This window comes from Dermochelys coriacea, chromosome 4 (genome assembly GCF_009764565.3).
Source record: "Dermochelys coriacea isolate rDerCor1 chromosome 4, rDerCor1.pri.v4, whole genome shotgun sequence".
Classification (NCBI taxonomy): domain Eukaryota; kingdom Metazoa; phylum Chordata; order Testudines; family Dermochelyidae; genus Dermochelys; species Dermochelys coriacea.
This window is the reverse complement of record NC_050071.1, coordinates 82156418-82178229: the sequence shown is the minus strand read 5'-3', so window position 1 is coordinate 82178229 and position 21812 is coordinate 82156418. Positions and strand designations below refer to the sequence as shown.

The following is a 21812-nucleotide window of genomic DNA, read 5'->3' as shown; positions in this document are numbered from 1 at the left end:
GCGGCGGACTGAGCCGCCGAGTCCAACCCACGCCGCCAGCGCGCGCGCGCATTTGCCATCTACTGTAGTCTGGCGCTGAGGGGCGAGCGGGAGGCGGCGCGGCGCGGCGGAGGCAGGTCAGTGGCCGCGCCGGACCGGGGCAGGGGCCGGGGCCGGGGCCGGGGAGCAGCGATGGAGGCTGGGGTCCCCGCCAGCGGGGCGCTTTGCCAGAGCCTGGCTGCTCGCACAGTGGGGCCGCCCCCGCTTAGCCCGGGCAGCACCTCGCCCCGCCGCCTTCGGGCGAACAAAGAGCCCGGGCGGCTCCGGCTGCCCCGCTCCCAGGGCCGGGCTCTGAGCAGAGCAGCGGGGCTCGCTCCGAGCCTGGGACGCTCAGGAAAGGGGGCTTGGCTCGTTCTCGTTGCCTCGCCTCCCTTGCGTGGAAGCAACAGACGATCCGGGGTTCCTGCCCGAGGCACCTTCCTCCCTCGCCTCTGCGAGCCCGGCACCCGCCGCTGAAATGCAGCCACTTCTGGGGTGCGAGGTGGCGTCTGTGCTGGGCGGCAGGACGAGGTTAACAGGCTTCTGAGGCTGCGCTTGGCAGGTCCCCTGGAGCTCTTCCGGAATAATTGTGTGTTATCGACAGTTATTTCGGTGTAAGGCGCTCTTACTCCAGCCCCGGCCCGTGAGAGCCTTTGTCCGGTTTAGCCTCATTCGTGTAGACTAGTTCTTTCGGAATAACAATTCTAGGAAATTTCCAAGTGTAGATAAGCCCGTACCCTTAATGCCGTACAATGTCAAAATATGAAAGTAAAGTACTATTAAAAGTTAAAATATGGATGCAGTATGAATTCATGAATATGATTTTTTTCCCCCTGTAACGAATGCAATGCAAGATGCTTTCCTTTCTCTTCTCCATGCACAGCTAGAATAGATTAACCACTTTCAGTTTCCTAGAGTTTGTTTCTGGCTCTCGTGTTCTTACCCAGTGGTGAGGGAGAATGTTGAAATGTAATTTCATTGACTTTAAGGTTTTGTTTGGAAATAGTAATAATTAATTAAACTCCAGGTCTAATCTTTCAGGTCTCTCACTGTTAACATATAGTAATACTAAATTGGAGTGTATACTTCTGAGGGTATTCTGCGCCAAACAAATTAAAATTCTGCAAATTTTATTTGGCAAATAAATGTGGAGGCTCCAGCATGGCACTGGGGAGCACAGGCTGCACCCAACCCTGACACAGCACTAGGACTTGGGCTGCCTCAGAAACACCCCAGGGCCCTGCCCCTCTGTGTGGGCAGGCAGGCTCAGTAAGGCAACATCCAGGTGGTGAATGGGGCTTAATGTGGGTGGATCCAGGTGTGGGTTGAGAGGGATCTGGATGCACAGGGGCTTGTTGAGGAGTTGTGGGTGCAACAGTCATGGGACTCTGCAAGGGGGTCCAAGTGAAGGTGGTTAGGCTCAGTGGCAGGGTGTGTGTGTGTTTGGGTGTGTGTCAGGGGATAGAGTTCGGCATGGCTTTCTGGGTGTGGTGGGTTCAGATGCTAGGAGTGTGAAGCTCAGTGGGGTTGGGATCCAGGTGCAGCTGGTTCTGGCTCAGTGGGGTGGGGATCTGGGTGCAGGTGGCTTGTCAGGGTGGGCCAGGTGCCTGGGGATTGGGACTCATCGTGGGGGGAGGTCTGAGTGTGGGGGGGTGGGTGAGGCTCAGCAGGAGGGTCTGAGTATGAGAGGTCTGGATGCATGGCAGTTGGACGGATGGGGGAGCAGCTCCCTGTACAGGAATCCCTCCCCCTGCAGCTGAGGAGCAATGGGTGCAGGAAGTGTATGTGGGGGCTGGGATTTGCAGAGCTTCCTGCAGCTGGGAGAGAAATCTGAGGGTGGGTCTAACCAGGCCCTAGGTGCCTGCAGGGGAAGAGGAAGTCCCTCGTCCTGTCCAGCCGGGACTAGCAGCTGAACCTGGTGCAGGATAGGAGCCACCGGCTGGGTTTTACGAGTTCTGCCTCTTGCCCCCCCAGTGACTTACCTCTCTGCCAACTGCTCTGGGCACCCAAAACATACTGCTGGGGAGGGTTGCATGACTACTCTTGTGGCTTCCCTTAGCTTCCCTGTCAGAAGGTCGTATTTCTGCAGGGAAGCAAAGCAGTTTGCGGGAGACATAAATTATGCACATGTGCAGTGGCACAGAATTCCCCGAGGAGTAAGTGTATGACAGAAAACTAGCAGTGGCATTTACCCAGGTTGTCTACTAGAGAATCTTCAATGACTTCTGCTGGTCAGCTCTGGACATCAGTTTTAAGTCTCACCTGAAAAATGGTACCTCCTCACTCGTTTCTCCAGAGCACAGTGCTGGGGCATTGGAGGTGTATTGTCTAAGACCCATTCTGCAATCAGATCCACACAGGCAGCCATGTGGATCCCTGTTGAAATCAGTCTGTGTAGATAGGTCTGCCCACATGCGTCTGAGTGCAGGATTAGCACTTTAGAAGGAAAAGGGTTAGTATCTGCTCTGTCACTGACACTTTGTGACTGATTGGTGAAATTATAACCTTACAGTATACAACTGGACCCAAGTGCCAATATTCCATTGGCTTCAGTAAGCCTCTGAACAGGCACAAGGATCCATCTACACAACACAAAACTCTACCTATCACTACATATCACCATAAACTACCACCAATAGAGCCCAGTGGTGGGAAGAGATCAGCTCATGGGTGAAGAACATCTGATTAAAACTGAATCTGAGCAAAGCAGGGGTTATGCTGCTGGGCAAAGAAAGGAATTTTGAAAATTGTGCAACCATGGTGCCATCTCCTTTGGTTGAAGATACACATCCACAATTGGTCAGTTCCATCTGTAGTTTAGGAGTGCTCCTGGATTCCTTGCTGATGCTAAATTCTCACATAGCAGTATCCATCAGTGACTTTTTACCATCTCTGGTGGGTTAGGAGACTGCCAACAATGAGTTAAATATAGCTATACAGGTCTTTGTCACCTCTTCAGGCACTGTGGGACTTTTTACCATAAAGTTAAAGCACTTCTGTGCAGGACATAGGACTTTCTCAGGGGCCAGTTGAGATTGTGCAACAAACTCCCACTGAGCTAAGGACCATCACAAACCTCATCACCTTCTGCTCCAACTGCAAGGCACATTTTTTCAACTCTGCCTTCACTAATATAAATGCATAGCAACGTGTGCCTTTAAAACAAACCAAAAGCCTAACAAAACAAAATACTACAGAGTACACACAATTCTCCCTCTGGGGAGAAGATGAAAGAGAGAATAAACCATACATTGCTTAATGCACTACTGAAGTGGGCTTAGAAACTACATTGATGAGTTCAGTATAAAAACCTGTATACAGGGAATTCTGGGACTGATGACACAATTTGTTCCTCAGAATTGCGTAGTAAGTTGAAACATTGCAAGTTGAAACCGCTTTTCCCATAGGAATCAATGGTATGAAGGGGGATTGGTTCCTGAACCAAGGCTTGATCCACTATGAATTATAGATGACTAATGTTGCAATACCAATGTATTTACTATACACTGTATTTTGTAAACAGCATTCAAATAAACATATACACCAGGGGTTGGCAACCTTTAAGAAGTGGTGTGCTGAGTCTTCATTTATTCACTCTAATTTAAGGTTTCGTGTGCCAGTAATTTTAATGTTTATAGAAAGAGACCTTCTAAAAGTCTTTTAGATATAACTCAACTATTGTATGTAAAGTAAATAAGGTTTTTGAAAATATTTAAGAAGCTTCATTTAAAATTAAATTAAAATGCAGAGCCCCCCCCCCCCCCCACGACCGGTGGCCAGGACCTGGGCAGTGTGAGTGCCACTGAAAATCAGCTTGCATGTGTGCCATAGGTTGCCTACCCCGATGTACACTCACATGTGCTGCTCAGAATGCCAGCAACACAGGCTCTGAAAGTCAGGGAGAACGGCACACATGCTGAGCCTCAGCCAATCATTGTTCAAGCTTTGTGATTGGCTGAGCCCAGAGTCAGGAGCCAGTCAAAAACAATCAGCAACCCTACCCAGCAACAAGCTACCCTACTGCCTCAAAGCTAGTCAGAAGCAACTGTTTCCAGCGCCATACCAGTATGAGGCAACCAGGAAGTATTTCAAGCAAACTTTATGCAACTCAAACATAGTAAGGGCAAAACAAGCATTGGCGGGGCAAAATAGGTAGTCAGTTGAAAAGCGTTGTAAGTGGCATCCGACATAAGTCGGGCATTGTAAGTCCGAGGACTCCCTGTAGAATAGAAATAAGCCTTGATCTATCTTACTGTATAGAACTTACAGAGGAGATTCTATGGCAGGAATGGTCAATTATTTTTGTCAAGGTCTAAATTTCTTGGTCAAGGTATAGTCAAGATCCAGACCAGCGAAAATAACAATAATAACGATAATAAGTAAATAAAAATATTTTGGGGTCCGTTCAAAAGTGTCTGGCAGTCTGGATTTGGCCCATGGTCTACCTGTTTACTACCCCTGCTCTATGAAGTAGCTTAACACCCAAATGTCCCCTACCTTAATATTGTAATCTGAATAGATAGTTTTAAAAAATTAACATTGAGTTACTGAGAAATTAATATAATGTAGCCACTGTATTAAATGTTCTGTGCACCCTAAACAGCAGCAGCAGCAAAAAATATATATGATATGGTGATGACATCAGTAAGATACTATATAGTTGATGTTTTTTAAACAGAATCAGCTCTGTTTAAGCTAGTGGTCATATTGGTGTTGGGGGAGAGTTGATGGTACTCTAAGTTTCATCCACAGCCCCAGTGTAGCAGGGTGTTTCTGCTAAAATGGTCAGGAGTGAAATAGTTGGGCCATGTCTACACTGAGAATTTATCCTGTTTCCAGCAACTGATTGCCAGCCACCAAAATATCCACACCAAAGCAAACAAGGAAAGTTGTAATTTGCATTTGTGGAGTTTACCCCCATATGAATCAGGAGGATGGAGTATTGGGTGTGTCTTTCCCCTTTTCTAGACAGTAGGGAAAGGCACCATTATGGTAATCTAGTCTTAACTTTCTGCAGACCATTGAATTTAACCCCAAAATCTCTGCTTTGAGCCTGAGAACTCATGGTTGAACTAAAGCACATCTTTTGGAAAGATATTCAGTTTAGATTTAAAGATGTTTTTAAGTGATGGCAAATCTGCCATTTCCCTATCTTCACTGTTAAAAATTGCACCTAATTTCCAGGTTGAATTTTTCTAGCTTCAGCTTCCAACCATTGAACATTGTTATGTCACTGTCTGCTAGGTTGAAGAGCCCTCCAGTATTGGATATCCTCTTTTTGTGTATGTCATCAAGTTACTCCTACCCACTCTCTGATAAGGATCTGAAACTATTTAGCTTAAGTCTCTCATCATAAAGCATGTTTTCCAGCCTCAAATCATTCTTTGTAGTTCTTCTCTGAACTCTCTTTAATGCTTCAACATTTGTGGAGTATTGTGTCCACACTTCAAAAACAATGGTCTCACTATCTACCATGACCCCTAAGTTCTTTTCAGAGTCACTGCTTTCCGGGACCTAGTCCACTTTCCTTAAGTATGGCTTACTTTCTTTGTTCCTAGATATGTGACCTTGTATTGCCTATATTTTGTCTTGAGCACATTTTTCTGAGTATTAATTTACAAATAAAAGTTATCTTGGATTAGTTTTATTGGAAGAAATTTCCTGGAAGGCTGTATTACTCTTCCATGTTAAATCTTTCTTCTTGTAGACTTGCCCGTTGTTTAGTAGCAAGTTGCTATTATTCCAAAAAACCTTTGTGCTTCAAAGCATTCTAAAAATGGAGCTCCTGTGCAGCAAATACAAATATGGATATCCACCTCATACTTCAACTGCTCCTGGAAAATATATCTTCTGCAGAATTCTGCAAATTGTGTGTTTTCCTCTAAATTATTGGGTTCTGGATTTTTTTAGGAGACAGGAAGAAAATTTGTTACTGTACTGATCATTTCAATAAGTTAATAGGCAGTTTCAAATGCAGTGCTGAAGAGAATAGCTGAATTTTGAAATTGAAGTATCATATAATATGCATTGTTTTTATTGACCATATTGCATCATTTTGCTTTTTATTTAAGGAGTAAGCTTATGCTCAGATAACTTTGTTAGTCTCTAAGGTGCCACAAGTACTCCTTTTCTTTTTGCGAATACATACTAACATGGCTGCTACTCTGAAACCTTTTTATTTAACTGACAGTCCAATGCAACTATTCACCAACTGTGTTCTGTGGATACCAATGGTCTGTGAAGCCTTTCCTTGATCATTCATGCACTGAGATACTTCAAAAATTCTGCTCTAGGGGATTGTGGGAGGTCAGAAAAGATACTTATTTCCAGGTGGGGAAATGCATTATTAGTATTGACTGTCAAGGCCCAGTGTCATTTATTGTTGTCTTTCCATCCACAGATGTCTGGATGAGAATTTCATTAGAACTTTTCACATTGCTCCATAATTGTCGAAGTGGCTGTTGCAAAGCACTTTCCTTTTCACTTCTTGTCCCACAACAGTTTCTGAGTATTACTGGTTACTACTGGCTAGGTGAGCTGCTCACCTAAAAAGAGACCACAAGCCACTAAGCACATGATCCGAAAAATGTCATACAAGCCATTTTCTAGCATAGCATCCATTAGTATGAAAGACTCCTGTCTTTCAACATTATTTGAGTAGACTTTTTTTAGTAACCATTTTACAGTATTTGTACACGTTGTAATGTTAATTTTTTCACGTTGTAGTTGTCCTTCATACTCATGGATGCTATGCTAGAAAATGGCTTGTATGACATTTTTCTGATCGTGTGCTTAGTGGCTTGTGGTCTTTTTAGGTGAGCAGCTCACCTAGCCAGTAGTAACCACAAACCAAGGTTTCAGTAGCATAACGATTACAAGAAAGTGCAATATTTGGTATTAGTATAATTTCACATACAAAATTAAATCTGCAGTTTAAACATTCTTAATTTGAAGTTTTAAGAGACAAATATTCTGGTTTTGGTTTGGTTTGAGTTTTTTCCCTCATGTACTAGCTATTCATTTTAGAGAGCTGTATTGATCATTCCAGTATTTCATGCATGCATTTATTCTGTTTGTTCATATAGTTGACTATCTCCAGTTTTCCACTATAATCATGTAAAGTCGGAAATTGTAAACTGGGGGGGGAAATCAGAGTAATTATAAAAAGACATTGAGACATTTGTTTCAAGACATTTATTTTACTCTGAGCACTGCTTCATAACATAGCTGGCATATATTGAACATGTGCTGTCTTTGTTCATTATGGTTTGCATATTTCAAGGGGTGTAGAGTAACCAAAGATCATTCAGTTATTTGCTTCCAAGTCAAAGAAACTTCAACATTATTTACACTCTGATTTTGTATCATTAATTTCCCTTAGTGAATGTTTCACAATTCAGACACATAGTACTAAAAAAAAATATTTGGTATTTGTATTGTACAATGAAGCATTGTCTGATTGAGTTTAATCTCAGTAGGTCCAGATGGAGTTAGGGGTTCCAGTTGCTCTAAGTCATTTGACTATGGTCAAGAAATTATTTTAGTTGGTCATTGTCCCAGCAAAAGGAATAACTTAGAACAGCTCTGCTCATTTAAAAAAAATCTTATTTGAATAATATATTGTACAGGGAGACTGTTACTGCAGTCATTTGTTGTAGTTTGCTAGCAACTCTAATGTTGGGTCCTGTTTCAGCTGATTCTTTCTTTGCCCCCTACCCCCTTAGTAAGCTCTAGAGAAAGTATCTTTCTTTACATCTTCTGTCTTTCTTGTAGCTTTTTATCCATTTGATCACTGAATTTTTTAAGTAAAACAAATCAAATGATCCTAAATGGTAAATAAAATATCCCAAAAGCTAAGGAAAAAGGATCAATATTCTGCTAATAATCACATCAGGTTTTTTTAAAAGGTTCCTTTGTGGTTTAAAGTTCTTCTTATCCGACTGCGTACACATAGCTGATATTTTAAGACTCAGGAAAAAAATTTCAAAGAGCAGAACAATTATCATTAATTCTAAACATGTTTGCTCAAAGGTACTTTTTTGTCCCCCATAGCATGAGATCATCCTCCCTGGATAAATGTGTATTTTCCATGACAGAAAATGACATCATTGCATTAGCTAACTAAGGTGAGGTAATTCTTAGTACTCTAAGTCAGCGAGAACAAGCATTGTCCTCCCAAGAGCATTGCTATTACTTGGTGTTTGCATCAGTGCTATGGAATAGAGAAAAATTACTGCTGACAGCGTGTGTCTGAGTGCACAGCAACAAAACAGATGTCTGCTGATGAGTCTCTGTTTTGTTTTTTAAATAAGTGTAGCTAACTTGCTTCATTAAGAGACTCAAATTCCATAAACGTTAAAAGTGAACTACAAGTCTCATTTTGAAAATTATATAAATGAATCTGTAGTTGCTTAATGCTCAAATAGCAAAGCTAAATAGGGCATTCAGCACATAACTGATCTTAGCCTAACTTTCTTTCCTGGCACTTCAGCTTCCAAAAGGTGCAGGCCATCTCCACTCAGATGCCATAGAATGCATCAGACTGGAAATTGCAATTACCACTGGAACCATGCTGAGCTGTGGAATTGGCCAAACGGGGTGTAGTAAGTGGCATTTTTGTATTTTCTAACATGATAAGCACTGAATCGTGTTATAATTCAAAAGTACAACTTACTCGAGGCCCTATTGACTAAGTCAAGTGGCTGTAGTAGTAACTGTGATGATTCTAAATTATGGTTTTTGTGACATTGGAGCAGACCAAACATATCTGACTTCAGTCACCTCAAAGCTGCGGGGAGGAAGGAATTAATTTGTCATTTTGTGCTGAAGGCCTCACTTACTCTGGAGCATTCATTGTTACTCTATTAATTATATTATATTAGTACGTATGCAGCGATCAGCTTTTCCTTACCATTTCCTTACTGCACTGTGGGATACATACCCACGGTGCAGTGTTCACCCTGTCGATGATGGTGTCCACAGTGTGGACATGATTTTTCAACAGAGGGAGCAAGTGTGGACACCCTTTGGCAGTTTTTCTTTTGTTGACTTTTGGGTGTCAACATAAGTTTTGTCAACAAAACTTGGTAGCATAGACTAGCTCTGAGAGAGTTTCTGATCCCTGCAAGCTTCCTAAGTCTGGAATTTACATTGGATGTAAACTCCAGACTTACAAAGCTTGCATGGATCAGAAATACCTAATTCAGTAGGTGCCTAGATATTATAGTGATGAGTGCAATAGAAATGCCAATAACTAATACACCTCATTTTAAAATATGTCGGCAGTTTCACCTTTTAAGAACTCTTAATCTGTAGCCAAACAGACTTATGAAATGGAAAAATGTGCACAGTGGTGAAAGATTTATATTCTTTTTTTGTTTCTTCTAGGGATCTTCCCTCATTCTACAAGCAATTTCTTTCTGCCATTTTCTGCGTCTTTTCTACCCCTTTCTTGTTGTTATGCATCTTTTTCTTCCTCTTTCCTTGAATCTACTCCTTTTTGTGTATGCTCCTGTTCTTTCTGGAGGTTCTGCAATCCCCTAATTCCCTGCCCTCCACTCAAAAAAGGCACTGCATAAAGGTAAACCCTGCTTTTGGCTGAGGAAGCTTCTGTAACCTTTTAATGCAGCCTTATCAGTTGGGCAGAGAGGTTGCTAGGGGCTTCTTCCTGGGGCTTAGTACATTGTCTACACAGTTACTCTGCCCATGTTGTCTTAACATAAAGAACTAAATATGGTTGTATGTGAACATGTGCTGCCACTAGACCACTCCCTCTCTATATCTGTATCTGTCTCTTTCCACAATATTTCTTTTCTCCTACCACCATCTTCCTTTCTTTTTTTTCTCTATATTCTTCTCTTTGGGATTTAAAAAAAAAAAGGACTGAAGCAATTTAACTGATTCTCCTTGCCCAATGCTACAGTATGTGCTCATAGTGCTGAGCAGCAAGTTTAGCAGCGCAGACACATTTCCTCCTACAATTGATTGTCCTGAAGGCAACTGCTGAAATTTAGGATAGGATTATGCCATATTTGGTCCCCTTGCAGGTTTACATCCAGGGAATCTAATCTTCTGCTGATTCCCAGGATCCTAGCTTTCAGATCTGTAAAAATAGTCTGGAAACATTTAGTGGTCAAGGAGTTGTCTTAATTACATTGGAGCCACAAGTGGTATAGAAATTGTACCCAGAGTATACATGGGACATGAAGCCACTGAAAAATAACAAACTTGTCTTTGAAAAATAGAGGTGCATGAAATGGGGTTAACACTTTTGATGCATTAGTAATTGCATCCACAGAAGATGGCCTTGCATGGTTCTGAGGATATTCACAGTATATTAAGACAACATATTGGCTAGAGCAAGGGGGAAAATTAGTAACAACAGTGTGGCTGTGAAAGGATCAAACTTGTGTTGCCAGCTCCACACTTTACCAAAGCAGAGAATACTATTTTTCTTCATCTTGTCTGATCAGCAACAGTTGCAACTTGATCTCTTTGGTTATTTAAAATTTTATGTAGATCCATTCTATCATATACTTCAGAAGGTGATGCAACAATCCTTGCAATGGACAAATACGGAATAACTAGCCCATCGAGGAAGTTTCTTTCAAACTCTTGTCATTTCATAGTTGGCTTAGTCCGTGAAGCATGAGGGTTTATAGCTCTCACTTTTTTTCGTTTCTAATGTGTAACGATAAACGTTCTTGCTCTCTGTATAAATGTCTAACCCTTTTTGGAATGTTGTTAAATCTTGGACTTGATAACTTGTGGCAATTGTTCCACAAGAACAATTGCACTGTGTGATTTAAAAATACATCTATATATATTTAATTGGTTTTAAACTTGTTGCCTCTCAATTTCATTGTAAGTTCTTTTTCCTGTGTTATGATGGAAGATAAATAGAAACACCCAATATATGCGCTCTATACTATTTTGTTGTTTAATCTTTTAAAAAATTATTTGTGTTACAGTAGCATCGATATGCTCACTAGGATGAGACCCAGTTGTGCTAAGTGCTGAACCCATATGAACCCATACGAAAACATGGTCCTTCCCTCAAAGAATTTACAATCTAATATCTGTCCTCCTATGGAGTCTCAAATAATTTTTATTGCCTGTCTCTGGACTTCTTCTATTTCTCATGTCTTTTTTGAGATGAGGTGATTGGAACTGAACACTGTATTCAAGGTGCAGTAGTACCATGAATTTATATAACATCATTATAATATTTTCAGAATTATTTTTCTATCAATCTATTTCTACAGCCTAATATTTTAATTGCCTTTTTGGAGTTGGTGTTTTCATTAAACCATCCACAATGAGTAGGTACAGTTTATATGGAATCCAGATTCCTTCCACCCAAGTTCCTTCTTTTGAATTTGTAAATGCTGAGTTTTATCTATCATGGTACCCAATTGTCTAATTTTGTTAGGCCCTTCTGAAGTTCCTCAGAATAACATAGTAACAGGAAACAGTTGTAGTTGTAATAAAAGGAATTTGTCTTACATTTCTATTTTCCTATGTTTTCAAGTTAATAAATAAGAACAGCAATGGCAGATATAAAAGATGGACTGCAATCAGCTCATGATGAGGCAGATGCAAAATCTCTCTTTGGTTCCCAAGGGTGAGTGTGGTGCTTCTAGTTTTCTTTACTAAGTTTTATATTTAATGTCCTGAGAAGTAGCCCTCGAATGAAATTGTATGGTGAAACTGCAAATAACACAAACTGAATAAATATCACAAAGATTAGTTCATCAATATTGCAATGTTAGTAAACAACTCTCTTTTTTTAAAAATCAGATTCACACCCAATGTAACTTAGTCTACTGCAAAACTGAATATATAATATAATATAATTTATAATATGCAAGGAATTAAAGAAGAAAAAACATAGACTGCGGAGTCCATATACCCCTAAGAGCCGACCAATAGTTCCTTTTAGTGTTCCAGTTAACATTGGTTTGGATTTGGCAGCCTTACAAGCTTTTGAAAATCAGATTCTGAATATGCGGAGTACGGTTAAAGTGCAACGGCACTAAGGTTGTAATATGTACAATGAAGGTGAGGCTACCTTAGTTGAAACGTTTAGTGGAGGGAGACAATGAATAAAGCAAGGGATTCTCAGCAAGCATAAAGTTCTGTATTTGAAGCTATATGGGCTTGGTGCTTTGACAACTTTATCCAGAAGGTGTATAACAGTTTCACCATTGAGAATAACTTTGCACAGGATTCATGTCAGTTTTTGTGAACACTTTTGTGTAGCTTGTAAAGAGTGCAGACACTCGATAAATGTTCCGCATTAGTCTTTGCTTCGGGCACTGGATTTCGTATGTTCACAGGGCATTAATATAAATTACTTTCATGGTCTCTATCTGGTATACATTCGCTACACAGAACTGCAAGCTGCTACACATACGTACCTATTGTTGTTGGGCTTAAAAAACCTGTTCGTTATATTATTTGAAAAATAGAATGTGATGTGATCATATAGATTCCAATCTTGCAATCGCTTACATATGTGGTAACTTCAGGCATGTGATCAGTGACATCACTGTGAGTACTGTATTTGTATGTGTAAAATTTAAGCAGGATCAGAGTAATGGATTGTATTGTAATTAATGTACACATGGGAACAGAATTAAGGTTGCACATGAAGTTTAAACATTGTCATTTCCTAGATCTGTTTAACTTTCTGTTAATGTAGCTTTTTGATGGAGTTGAATTTTAAGTTTAAACTTTTAGCACCAATTCTGCCCTCAGATACACACACAACTGTTGTCTATTAATGTAAGTAGGAGTTGTGTGTATATTCCCCTTTGCAGGGGTACTGTCAGCTTAGACACACTTCTGTCTAAATATTTTTACCTAAGATTGTTACAAATTGCATATTAGATTACTGCAAATGAGAGATTAAAAACTGATTTTTTTTTCATTTGTGTAACTCTGTTTGACAGAACTGTATGCAATCAGTTTCACAGTTTGGAGCTTGGCTATGTAAGGCAATCCTGCTAGCTGTTTCATACATATGACTCCAGCACCCATATGGAGCCCCAGTGACTTAAAAATCAAGGGGTTGATTTGATCTAATAGAGGTACTTACAATATTTAATGAGCAAGTAGTGAAAATTACCATCACTTTCACTAGTTGCAAAAGAACCTTACCAAAAAATATGGAGAAAAATTAGAAAAAGACTAAGCTTATAAATCAGTTTTGGAAGTTTCCTCTTGTTAAGAATGGTTGTTGGTTTTTGTAAACTCATCTGTTATATTATCTGATTTCCATACAGAAAGAGCCTGCCTGTTAGCAAATCCATGGACTCTGGAATACAGCCAGATGAGAGTTACAAAATGGATTATCCAGAAATTGGGATATGTATAATAATAAATAATAAGAACTTCCTGCCAGTCACTGGTAACTGTTCATATTTCTATTTTGTTTTTAAAGCTCTTCTTAATTCAGAGAAATTGGTAAAATGTAGTGTTCTTCAAACTTAAATAAGCAACCAGATGACTGATTTTTTTAATGTAAAAATGTAATAGTTTAAATGTGTGTAAATTCTCATGGTAGATACTTCCAAATATCTATTTGTAGGAGGGGGATTACAAGTATAGGAAATTCTACTTATCAAGCTGATTTTAACAGCCAGTATCTTACCTTTGAAGTTTTAGAGGTATTAATGTGATTGCTTAGGCCCACAGACTGTTGTTGGGGTTTGTTTGTTTGTTTTGTTTTTTGCAAAAAGTTTAATTTTGGAATGAAAAATCTTTTTGCTTTATTTGTGATAAATGCATAGAGTCTAATTCTGTTCAACTACACTGGTGTAAATCTAGAGTATTTGCTTCAGTGGAGTTGGTCTAGATTTATCCTGGTATAACTGAGCAGAATTTGACTCCGACACCCCAAATCAGCTATACTGTGTCTTTTACATGAAATTAAAGTGAATCTTCTTTTCAAATACAAAGGAATGTCATTCCGATCTGGTACTGATGCAGATGCTGCACACATCAGAGATACTTTTATGACTTTGGGATATAAAGTCAACCTTCACAATGATCGTACAGGGAAGCAAATGTTTGACATCTTGCAAAATGGTAAGTAGTAATGATCTGGGTCTGTATTATTAAAATGTATCTATAGTCTAAAATTATATACTTTAAAATTTTAGATAAAAGAATAAGTGGTCAGTACGTCTTATAAGTGGAAAATTGTGGATACTAAAAGAAAAAAAAAAACAGGTTCTTTGGGCTTGATCTTGCAAGCTGCTGAGCCCTCTGGGATGATCCAGCAAAGCACATGATTCACTTTAAGCATGCGAGTAGTTCATTGACTATGTATGGCTTTGTGGGATTAGCCCCATGTTCAACACCTTGCAGGACTGAGCCCTATGTGCAATTTTTGCTGCTATCCTCAGAATCTGAACTCTTTAACCTGCAGGTAGGTGTTCAGAACCTAACTGAGATCATTTACATGTTACTTTTCTGTCACAATTCCTAGTTTGAAAAGAGAATGAAGGATTTAAAAAAAAAATCTGTTTTAGAATATAAAGTGTCTTTATATAGGGGGTCTGCTTCTAAACTAGCCAAGCAACTTAAATGCCGCTGTTTTTAACTAAACTTTTTCTTTTCAAGTTTCCTAATACCTCCTTCCTGTTGCATTTACAGTGAAAGAAAGGCACGTGTTTGAAATTTTTTATATATTTTTTTATTTCTGCTACAAGGCTGCTACCCTCATCTGCACTTACTTCTGTGCATATCACCTATCAGAGGTTATTGTGGCATCTTAGCAAGGTCTGCCCTTGTCCCTAACACACGAGTATTGCAAACTTATTTGCTCGGTCTCTGGGAGAACTGTAGCAGGAAAAACTAAGTCCAGACCTGAGAATACAGTGTCTCTCATTTTGTCATATTTTGATTACAGTACATGGCCCCTCAAACCATGCTAGAAAGAGAAAAATCTACATAATAGGGCAGTAAAAGTGAGATACCAGCTCCCCCACCTAATCTGTAAAATCCTGGGGAGGAGAACAATAGAGTGAAGCTGGGAAGGTATACCAAGTGGGATCGCGCAGGGGTCGGTCCTGGATCTGTTTCTGTTCAACATCTTCATCAATGATTTATATAATGGCATAAAGAGTACACTTAAAAAGTTTGCGGGTGATACTAAACTGGGAGGGATTGCAAGTGCTTCAGAGGAGAAGATTAAAATTCAAAATTATGCGGACAAATTGGAGAAATGGTCTAAAGTATAGAGGATGAAATTCAGTAAGGACAAATACAAAGTTCTCTATTTAGGAAGGAACAATCAGTTGCACACATACAAGATGAGAAATGACTGCCTAGGAAGGAGTACTAAGGAAAGGGGGGGTCATAGTGGATCACAAGCTAAATATGCGTCAAAAGTGTAACACTGTTGCAAAAAAAGCAAACATCATTCTGGAATGTATTAGCAGGAGCGTTGTAAGCAAGACCCAAGAAGTAATTCTTCTACTCTACTCTATGCTGATAAGAGCTCAACTGGAGTATGTGTCCAGTTCTGGGTGCCGCATTTCAGGAAAGATGTGGACAAATTGGAGAAAGTCCAGAGGAGAGCGACAAAAATTATTAAAGGTCTAGAAAACATGACCTATGAGGAAAGATTGAAAAAACTGGTTTGTTTAGTCTGGAGAAGAGAAGACTGGGGGAGAACCTAAGTTTTCAAGTACATAAAAGGGTGTTATAAGGAGGAGGGTGAAAAATTGTTCTTGTTAACCACTAAAGATAGGGCAAGAAGCAATGGGCTTAAATTGCAGCAAAGGAGGTTTAGGTTGAATTTTAGGAAAAACTTCCTAACTGTCAGGGTAGTTAAGCACTGGAACAATTTGCCTAGGGAGGTTATGGAATCTCTGTCATTGGAGGTTTTTAAGGACAGGTTAGACAAACACATGTCAAGAATGGTCTGGTTATTATGTAGTCCTGCCTTGAGTGCAGGGAACTGGACTAGGTGACCTATCGAGGTCCCTTTCAGTCCTATACTTCTATGAATAACATCATAGGAGCAGAGTGAGATGAGGAATAGGCAAATGCAAGGTTAGAGGAAGGGTAGAGCAGTTTATGAATAATTTTGGAAACCAGGAATGATGTTTTGAATTGGATTCAGAGATAGCCTGTAACATGGTTCCTCTTTCTGAAGGAAAAGAATATTCTGGAGGGAACATTCTAGATTTCTCAATGTTACAGAGTAGGATGATTAGAAAAAATATAAAAGGAATTAATTACAATAGATGTGACCCAGTGATCAAATAATTAACTAAAGGAGATGTAGAGTTGGATGTCATTAACATAGAAATATAGGTAGAGTTCTATAAGTAAAAGCTTAGATAGAAGTTATGTCTTAAGTATGAGCTAGAATTGATGTGTTCTCAATGGTAAAAAGGCCCAAGAACTGACCCTTAAAACACTCATATTAGTAAAAGATGGGAAAATATAAAGCCACAAACACAGATGAAATAGGAGTTGTTGAAACTAAGAGATAGTGTTGGAGAATGCTGACTTCTTGTTTAAGAATATAAATTTCAATAATATCAAATATCACTAAGATAAAATTCGCAAAAAGAAAAGGAGTACTTGTGGCACCTTAGAGACTAACAAATTTATTAGAGCATAAGCTTTCGTGAGCTACAGCTCACTTCATCGGATGCATCGGATGAAGTGAGCTGTAGCTCATGAAAGCTTATGCTCTAATAAATTTGTTAGTTACTAAGGTGCCACAAGTACTTCTTTTCTTTTTGCGAATACAGACTAACACGGTTGCTACTCTGAAACCTAAGATAAAATTGGATTAGAAGATAGGGATCAATAGTAAAAGTTAAGTAGTAGATCATTAACCATTGCGGGGGACTGGTAATATGATAGATGCCTTCTTATTACATGGTTCCTGGTTCAAATATAGCCCACGTTGGTAGTGATCCAACATTACCATGTAGAAAGTTTGTTTTTTGTTTAGATCTCATTGGATATATTGTTTATATCACAAAAACCATCATCACCATAGCTGTCACCAATTTTCAACCTTGTTGACCCTCTCAATGGAGGACTAAATGGACATAGAGATTCACCTAGCCTTTTATCCAGGTTATTATAGAGTTAACACTAAAGACTTTGGCACTCTGTTCCACAAGTATGCAGCAGTGCAGAAGAGGTGAAGGATACCACTAAAGGGGCAAACACCCACTCTCCTGAAGTTCTCCCAGCTGGTGGAGGTGGAGGCGACTGGGTTGGGATGCATTGTTGGTTGTTTAGCTGCTTCTTGCCCCAGATAAGATTGCTGCTCTGAATGATGCATGAGACTTAAAAGGGGCTGATCCTCAGAACATGTCTTGGCTGCTGGGAGTGTAGGGAGCAGCCATGCAAGAGCCACTCCTAAAAATGAGATGTCTAAGGCAGCCAACTACGTAGTCTACTCCTAATGTTTGCCATGGGCAGTTTCTCATTGTCACAGGTGAGGTACAATGGCTGGCCTGTACATGTATGTGTAAGTGATTGCTGAACCCAATGTTGCCAAATAAGGTCCTTGTTAACATCATAATAAACATACTTTTCTATTGCATGGGAAGTTTCAAACACTAATTATTTCTCTGATCTTTTTCTAGTTGCTAAAGATGATCACAGCAATCGAAGTAGTTTTGTTTGTGTGTTGTTAAGTCATGGTGAAGATGGATTAATCTATGGTACAGATGGTCCTCTTGAATTGAAAATATTAACAGGCCTGTTCAGAGGAGACAGATGTAAGAGTCTTGTGGGAAAGCCAAAACTTTTCTTCTTTCAGGTAAAGCACAGCTGAGCTGCTACGTACTTGAATAATGCAAGTTTTCCATTAGATGATGAGGCAAAGCTCAGACTTTTTTACTGCTTATATTTATATATTTTTACTGCTTATGATTTCAAAAGGACTACTTGCAGAGTAAGTTACTATTCTCCTTGAGTAAAGGTGGCACTGTCTGGCTTTATGTAAGTAGGCGGATGTTGTAATAGGTCAAGCTATGAGTTCCATTCGGGCTATCCAGAAATCTTTGAAACATCAGTCAGAATTTCAATATATTCTTGTATGAAAAACCAAAACTTTGAATTAATAAACCCATAATTTAGTCAAACTGGTGCAATCAATGACATAAACTCCAATTACCGTACTTGGCATTCAAACAGTACTAAAACATGTTAAGTATAAGAATCTCATTCTTTTTATAGTTCATTTAATTGTTTTTCACATCAGTGAGATGTCAAAGTTTGAATTAACAGTGAACACCTTGGTGATGTTTACTGCTGACCTTTACTATTTCTTCAATTTGTTTCCCCTCCCCTCTCTTCAGGCTTGTAGAGGGACAGAATTAGATTCTGGTGTTGAGACAGACAGTAGCTCAGAGGAAAATACATGTCAGAAAATGCCTGTAGAAGCAGACTTCCTATATGCATATTCTACTGTTCCAGGTAAGAGAGGCTCATGTCAAAATTCTTCAATGCTAAAATATATAGATGTTTGTTTGTATTAATGTTACACTTGATTTGAAGGTGGTTGAATACTTTTTTTATTCTTTCATAAAACGATTCCCATTGCCTTTCTTTTTTCACTTTCTTGTGCTTATGCACAAAGTGAGGTAGAGCTTGAAATGCCTACAATAAATTGAATGTTAAGGTATTTTTTCACTGTCAAACATTCCAGACTCAAACATTCATTTGTGGTAGTACTGTGTGCCCAGTTAATCAGATCTATGCAAATAAATTATGGCAAGAAACAAAAAGTATGCTACTACTTGGGATGACTTTGGGAGTACCTGACAATTAAGTTTTCTTCTGATGTATAGATTCCACCCTCACTTGTAGTTCCTGCACAACCCAGAAATAGTGATTAATACAAACATAATGTGAGGAAGTAATCTAATTCTTCATATTGTCCATATGAGACATTGTATTAGAACTCCTCTGATTCCATCCACAATTTCAATGGCAGGGAATAGATTAGTAGCTTTTTTTCCTGCATATAGGAGACTGGAGAAGGGCAAGGACAGTGATGCTGAGGTCTGAGCAACTGGGTCCTGAATCTGACTATATTTTCCTCTCTTCCTGATGTATGTGTGTCTTTTAATGATGTAATTAAATAGAAACTGCTGCTGCATTTAGAACACTGTGTGGTGAAAGATGCATTGCCCAATTTTGACTTTTCCTTTGCCTAGGGTTTGTCTAGATTAGTAAAGGAGGTCAGGATTAGGCAATCTGAACTAACACTTTGTGTTGTGTTTTGGCGATGGAGTGGTCATGTCTATTGAAAATATATTGTGATTATGTAAGTAACAAGCTAGAGTCATTTATTTTAAAACCTTTTTTTAATTATTTTAACTCTTGATTGATTGTTCCCAAGAAAATTACTCTTGTAAACTAACTATTTATTCCTGATCGTTACTCAGTCACAGGACACTACACTGGACCAATTAAGTGTATTTTACTTAACAATTTATTCTTCTGTAGGCTATTACTCCTGGAGAAACTCATCAGAAGGCTCCTGGTTTATTCAGTCGCTTTGTTTGATGCTGAAACAACATGCAAAGAAACTTGAGCTTATGCAGATACTAACACGTGTAAATCGCAAGGTGGCAGAATTTCGTTCGTATTCAAACCAACCAGGTTTTCATGGAAAGAAGCAGATTCCATGTATTGTGTCCATGCTCACCAAAGAACTGTACTTCGCTCACTAAAGAACTTCACCTTGTAACTTATATTTCTCTCACTAAATAATTTCACACATTTGTATTTGTAATGTATGCACAAACTGTGAGAAAACAAAACTAGCATCGAATACCACTTACAAATCTGAATTAGTGTTCACTACTCTATGTAGGGAATATAGATGAGACTTTAAGACTCTACTCAGAGTCCATTATTAGAGCAGTAGAATATGGTGTTACTCTCTCAGAAACTCGGGTTCGGGTAACTAAATACGGACAAACTTGAAAGTAATTTCAGAGTATTACTACTAATCTATATTACCTACTTTTTGGAAAAATGGAAGGAAGAGACGGGTTGAATCTCTTATTGGTTCTAGTATGACATTACATTTCATTCTGGCTGGAGGAAGAGAGAAAAAATTAGTATATTCTAAATAGTTTCTCTTTCCATTTTTGACATAATTAGGGAACAGATTCAGAATATGGCATATACCAGTGCCATTTTATTATTTTTGGTAATAATGTATTAGTGTCACTACAAATGAGTGGGTTTTAAAAGTACTGCAGAGAAATGTGTAAACTGTAGAAGCAGGTTATTACATTATACAATGATGTAGCTTATTCAGAGTTTAAAACAATTTTTTGTCCTACACTCTGGCTTCTATAACTTTCTATCAAATATGAAAAAGTTATAAGAGACTTAGCTTGTCAGTGCTTACTATCCACTTAAAAATACAATTCATACAATTGATTTTGGGAGCTGAGAAACTAAGGGACCTGTCTTGCAAAATGCTCTTTGCATTCCACTCTCAACTCTCTGGGATATGAGGGTTCTCGACATCTCTCACAGCCACTTTGGTCTCGATCCTGTAAGGCAGCAAATGGACCTGCATTTCTGAATGGTAAATTTTCCTTTTTCTGCCATATTTGATAGGATTTTTTGTTTTGCTTTGCATATATATACACCACATTTCATCTGTCTCATAAAGTAGATTTGTAATGTTGGAGAAAAGTCAGTGGTTTTTGTCTAGTATCAAATTAGATAATTAACTTTAAAGGTTTGTAAAACAGACATATTGACTAAAATATGACACAGTAAATTACTTCTTATTTTGCATTTTATGACAGTAAACTACACTAATATTGGAGTACAGGCAATTAAAAACAAGTGAAGTAGATTTTTTTTATAGTTAATCATAAAATAATAATTTTTTATCTTCATTGATTCAGACTGTGACAATCTACACCTTTTGGTTAATGTAAAAGAAAACTCAGAATTGTAATGGCTGCATTGAACGCTTGCAGATAAGGCTTTTAAAACTTTTTAAAAAATAAGTAGCATAACTAATGGTAGCAACTAGACCTAGTCATTTCAATAAGGAGTCTTTGGAACTTTTTTACTTATTAAATTAAATATTGCCTAAGTTAAATACAATGCTTTTCTGTCTTTATTCTACCATTCATTTTAAATATGCAGAAATCATCAGGTTCTAACTTTTAATTTGTTTAATTGCTTTTTCCCCCACTTGTGTTGTGGAGTGTCTTCCTCCTCCCCGTCTTCACACCAAAAATTGAGAGGTAACTTCAAATACTATGTTTTGAAACCCAATTTTCAGGGCATCTGGCATTATCCATGCAAAGTTATAATCCTCCTGAGAAATATATTCGATTATTGGAACAATTGAGTTATTACTGCAACTAATTTTCTGTTAGTTATTTTTTTGAAATTATATCCTCAGATATGCATGCAACTTCCTTTAATTGAATTGGTGTTGTGCAGATATATTTAAGGGCAGAATTTGGCCCTATGTTTGTATGTGTTCTACGCCTTTAAAATAATTTTCTAATCTTTTGAATTAGATATTGACCTCAGCCAAGTGCAAAATTCTCATTTGTTGCTAGTAGGATTTATGTGCATGGATTGAAAGCAGCAAATACTTCTTTTCTCATTCAACAAGGTACTTTTTCTTTGTTAATTCATAGTAGTGCTTCTAGTTTAATTTTGTTGTAAGGGAGTGGCTATCTTTAGTAAGGTAGTTGAACAAATATTAAAAGAAAAATCATTATAACTCCCCTCTCCCTCCCTCCCACTGAAGTCAG

At 38.7% G+C, this 21812-nt stretch overlaps 1 protein-coding gene across 8 annotated transcripts; it reads left to right on the top strand.

Annotated features, from left to right (window-relative positions):
• The first annotated feature begins 20 nt into the window (after positions 1–20).
• On the top strand, positions 21–21142 carry CASP3 (caspase 3). 8 transcript variants are annotated; one of them, XM_038398202.2, is made up of 8 exons: positions 43–116; positions 8071–8144; positions 11549–11641; positions 13305–13429; positions 13981–14109; positions 17646–17821; positions 18363–18480; positions 19516–21142. In XM_038398202.2, the coding sequence occupies exons 3-8, from the start codon at positions 11568–11570 to the stop codon at positions 19740–19742; spliced, it is 849 nt and encodes a 282-aa protein (XP_038254130.1). In that variant the 5' UTR covers positions 43–116; positions 8071–8144; positions 11549–11567; the 3' UTR covers positions 19743–21142. The 8 variants fall into 8 exon arrangements, with proteins under 8 accessions (XP_038254129.1, XP_038254130.1, XP_038254132.1 ...); XM_038398204.2 differs by lacking the exon at positions 8071–8144 and adding an exon at positions 8510–8621 and having other exon boundaries at positions 70–116; XM_043513591.1 differs by lacking the exon at positions 8071–8144 and adding an exon at positions 1692–1695 and having other exon boundaries at positions 85–120; positions 11547–11641.
• Positions 21143–21812: the final 670 nt, after the last annotated feature.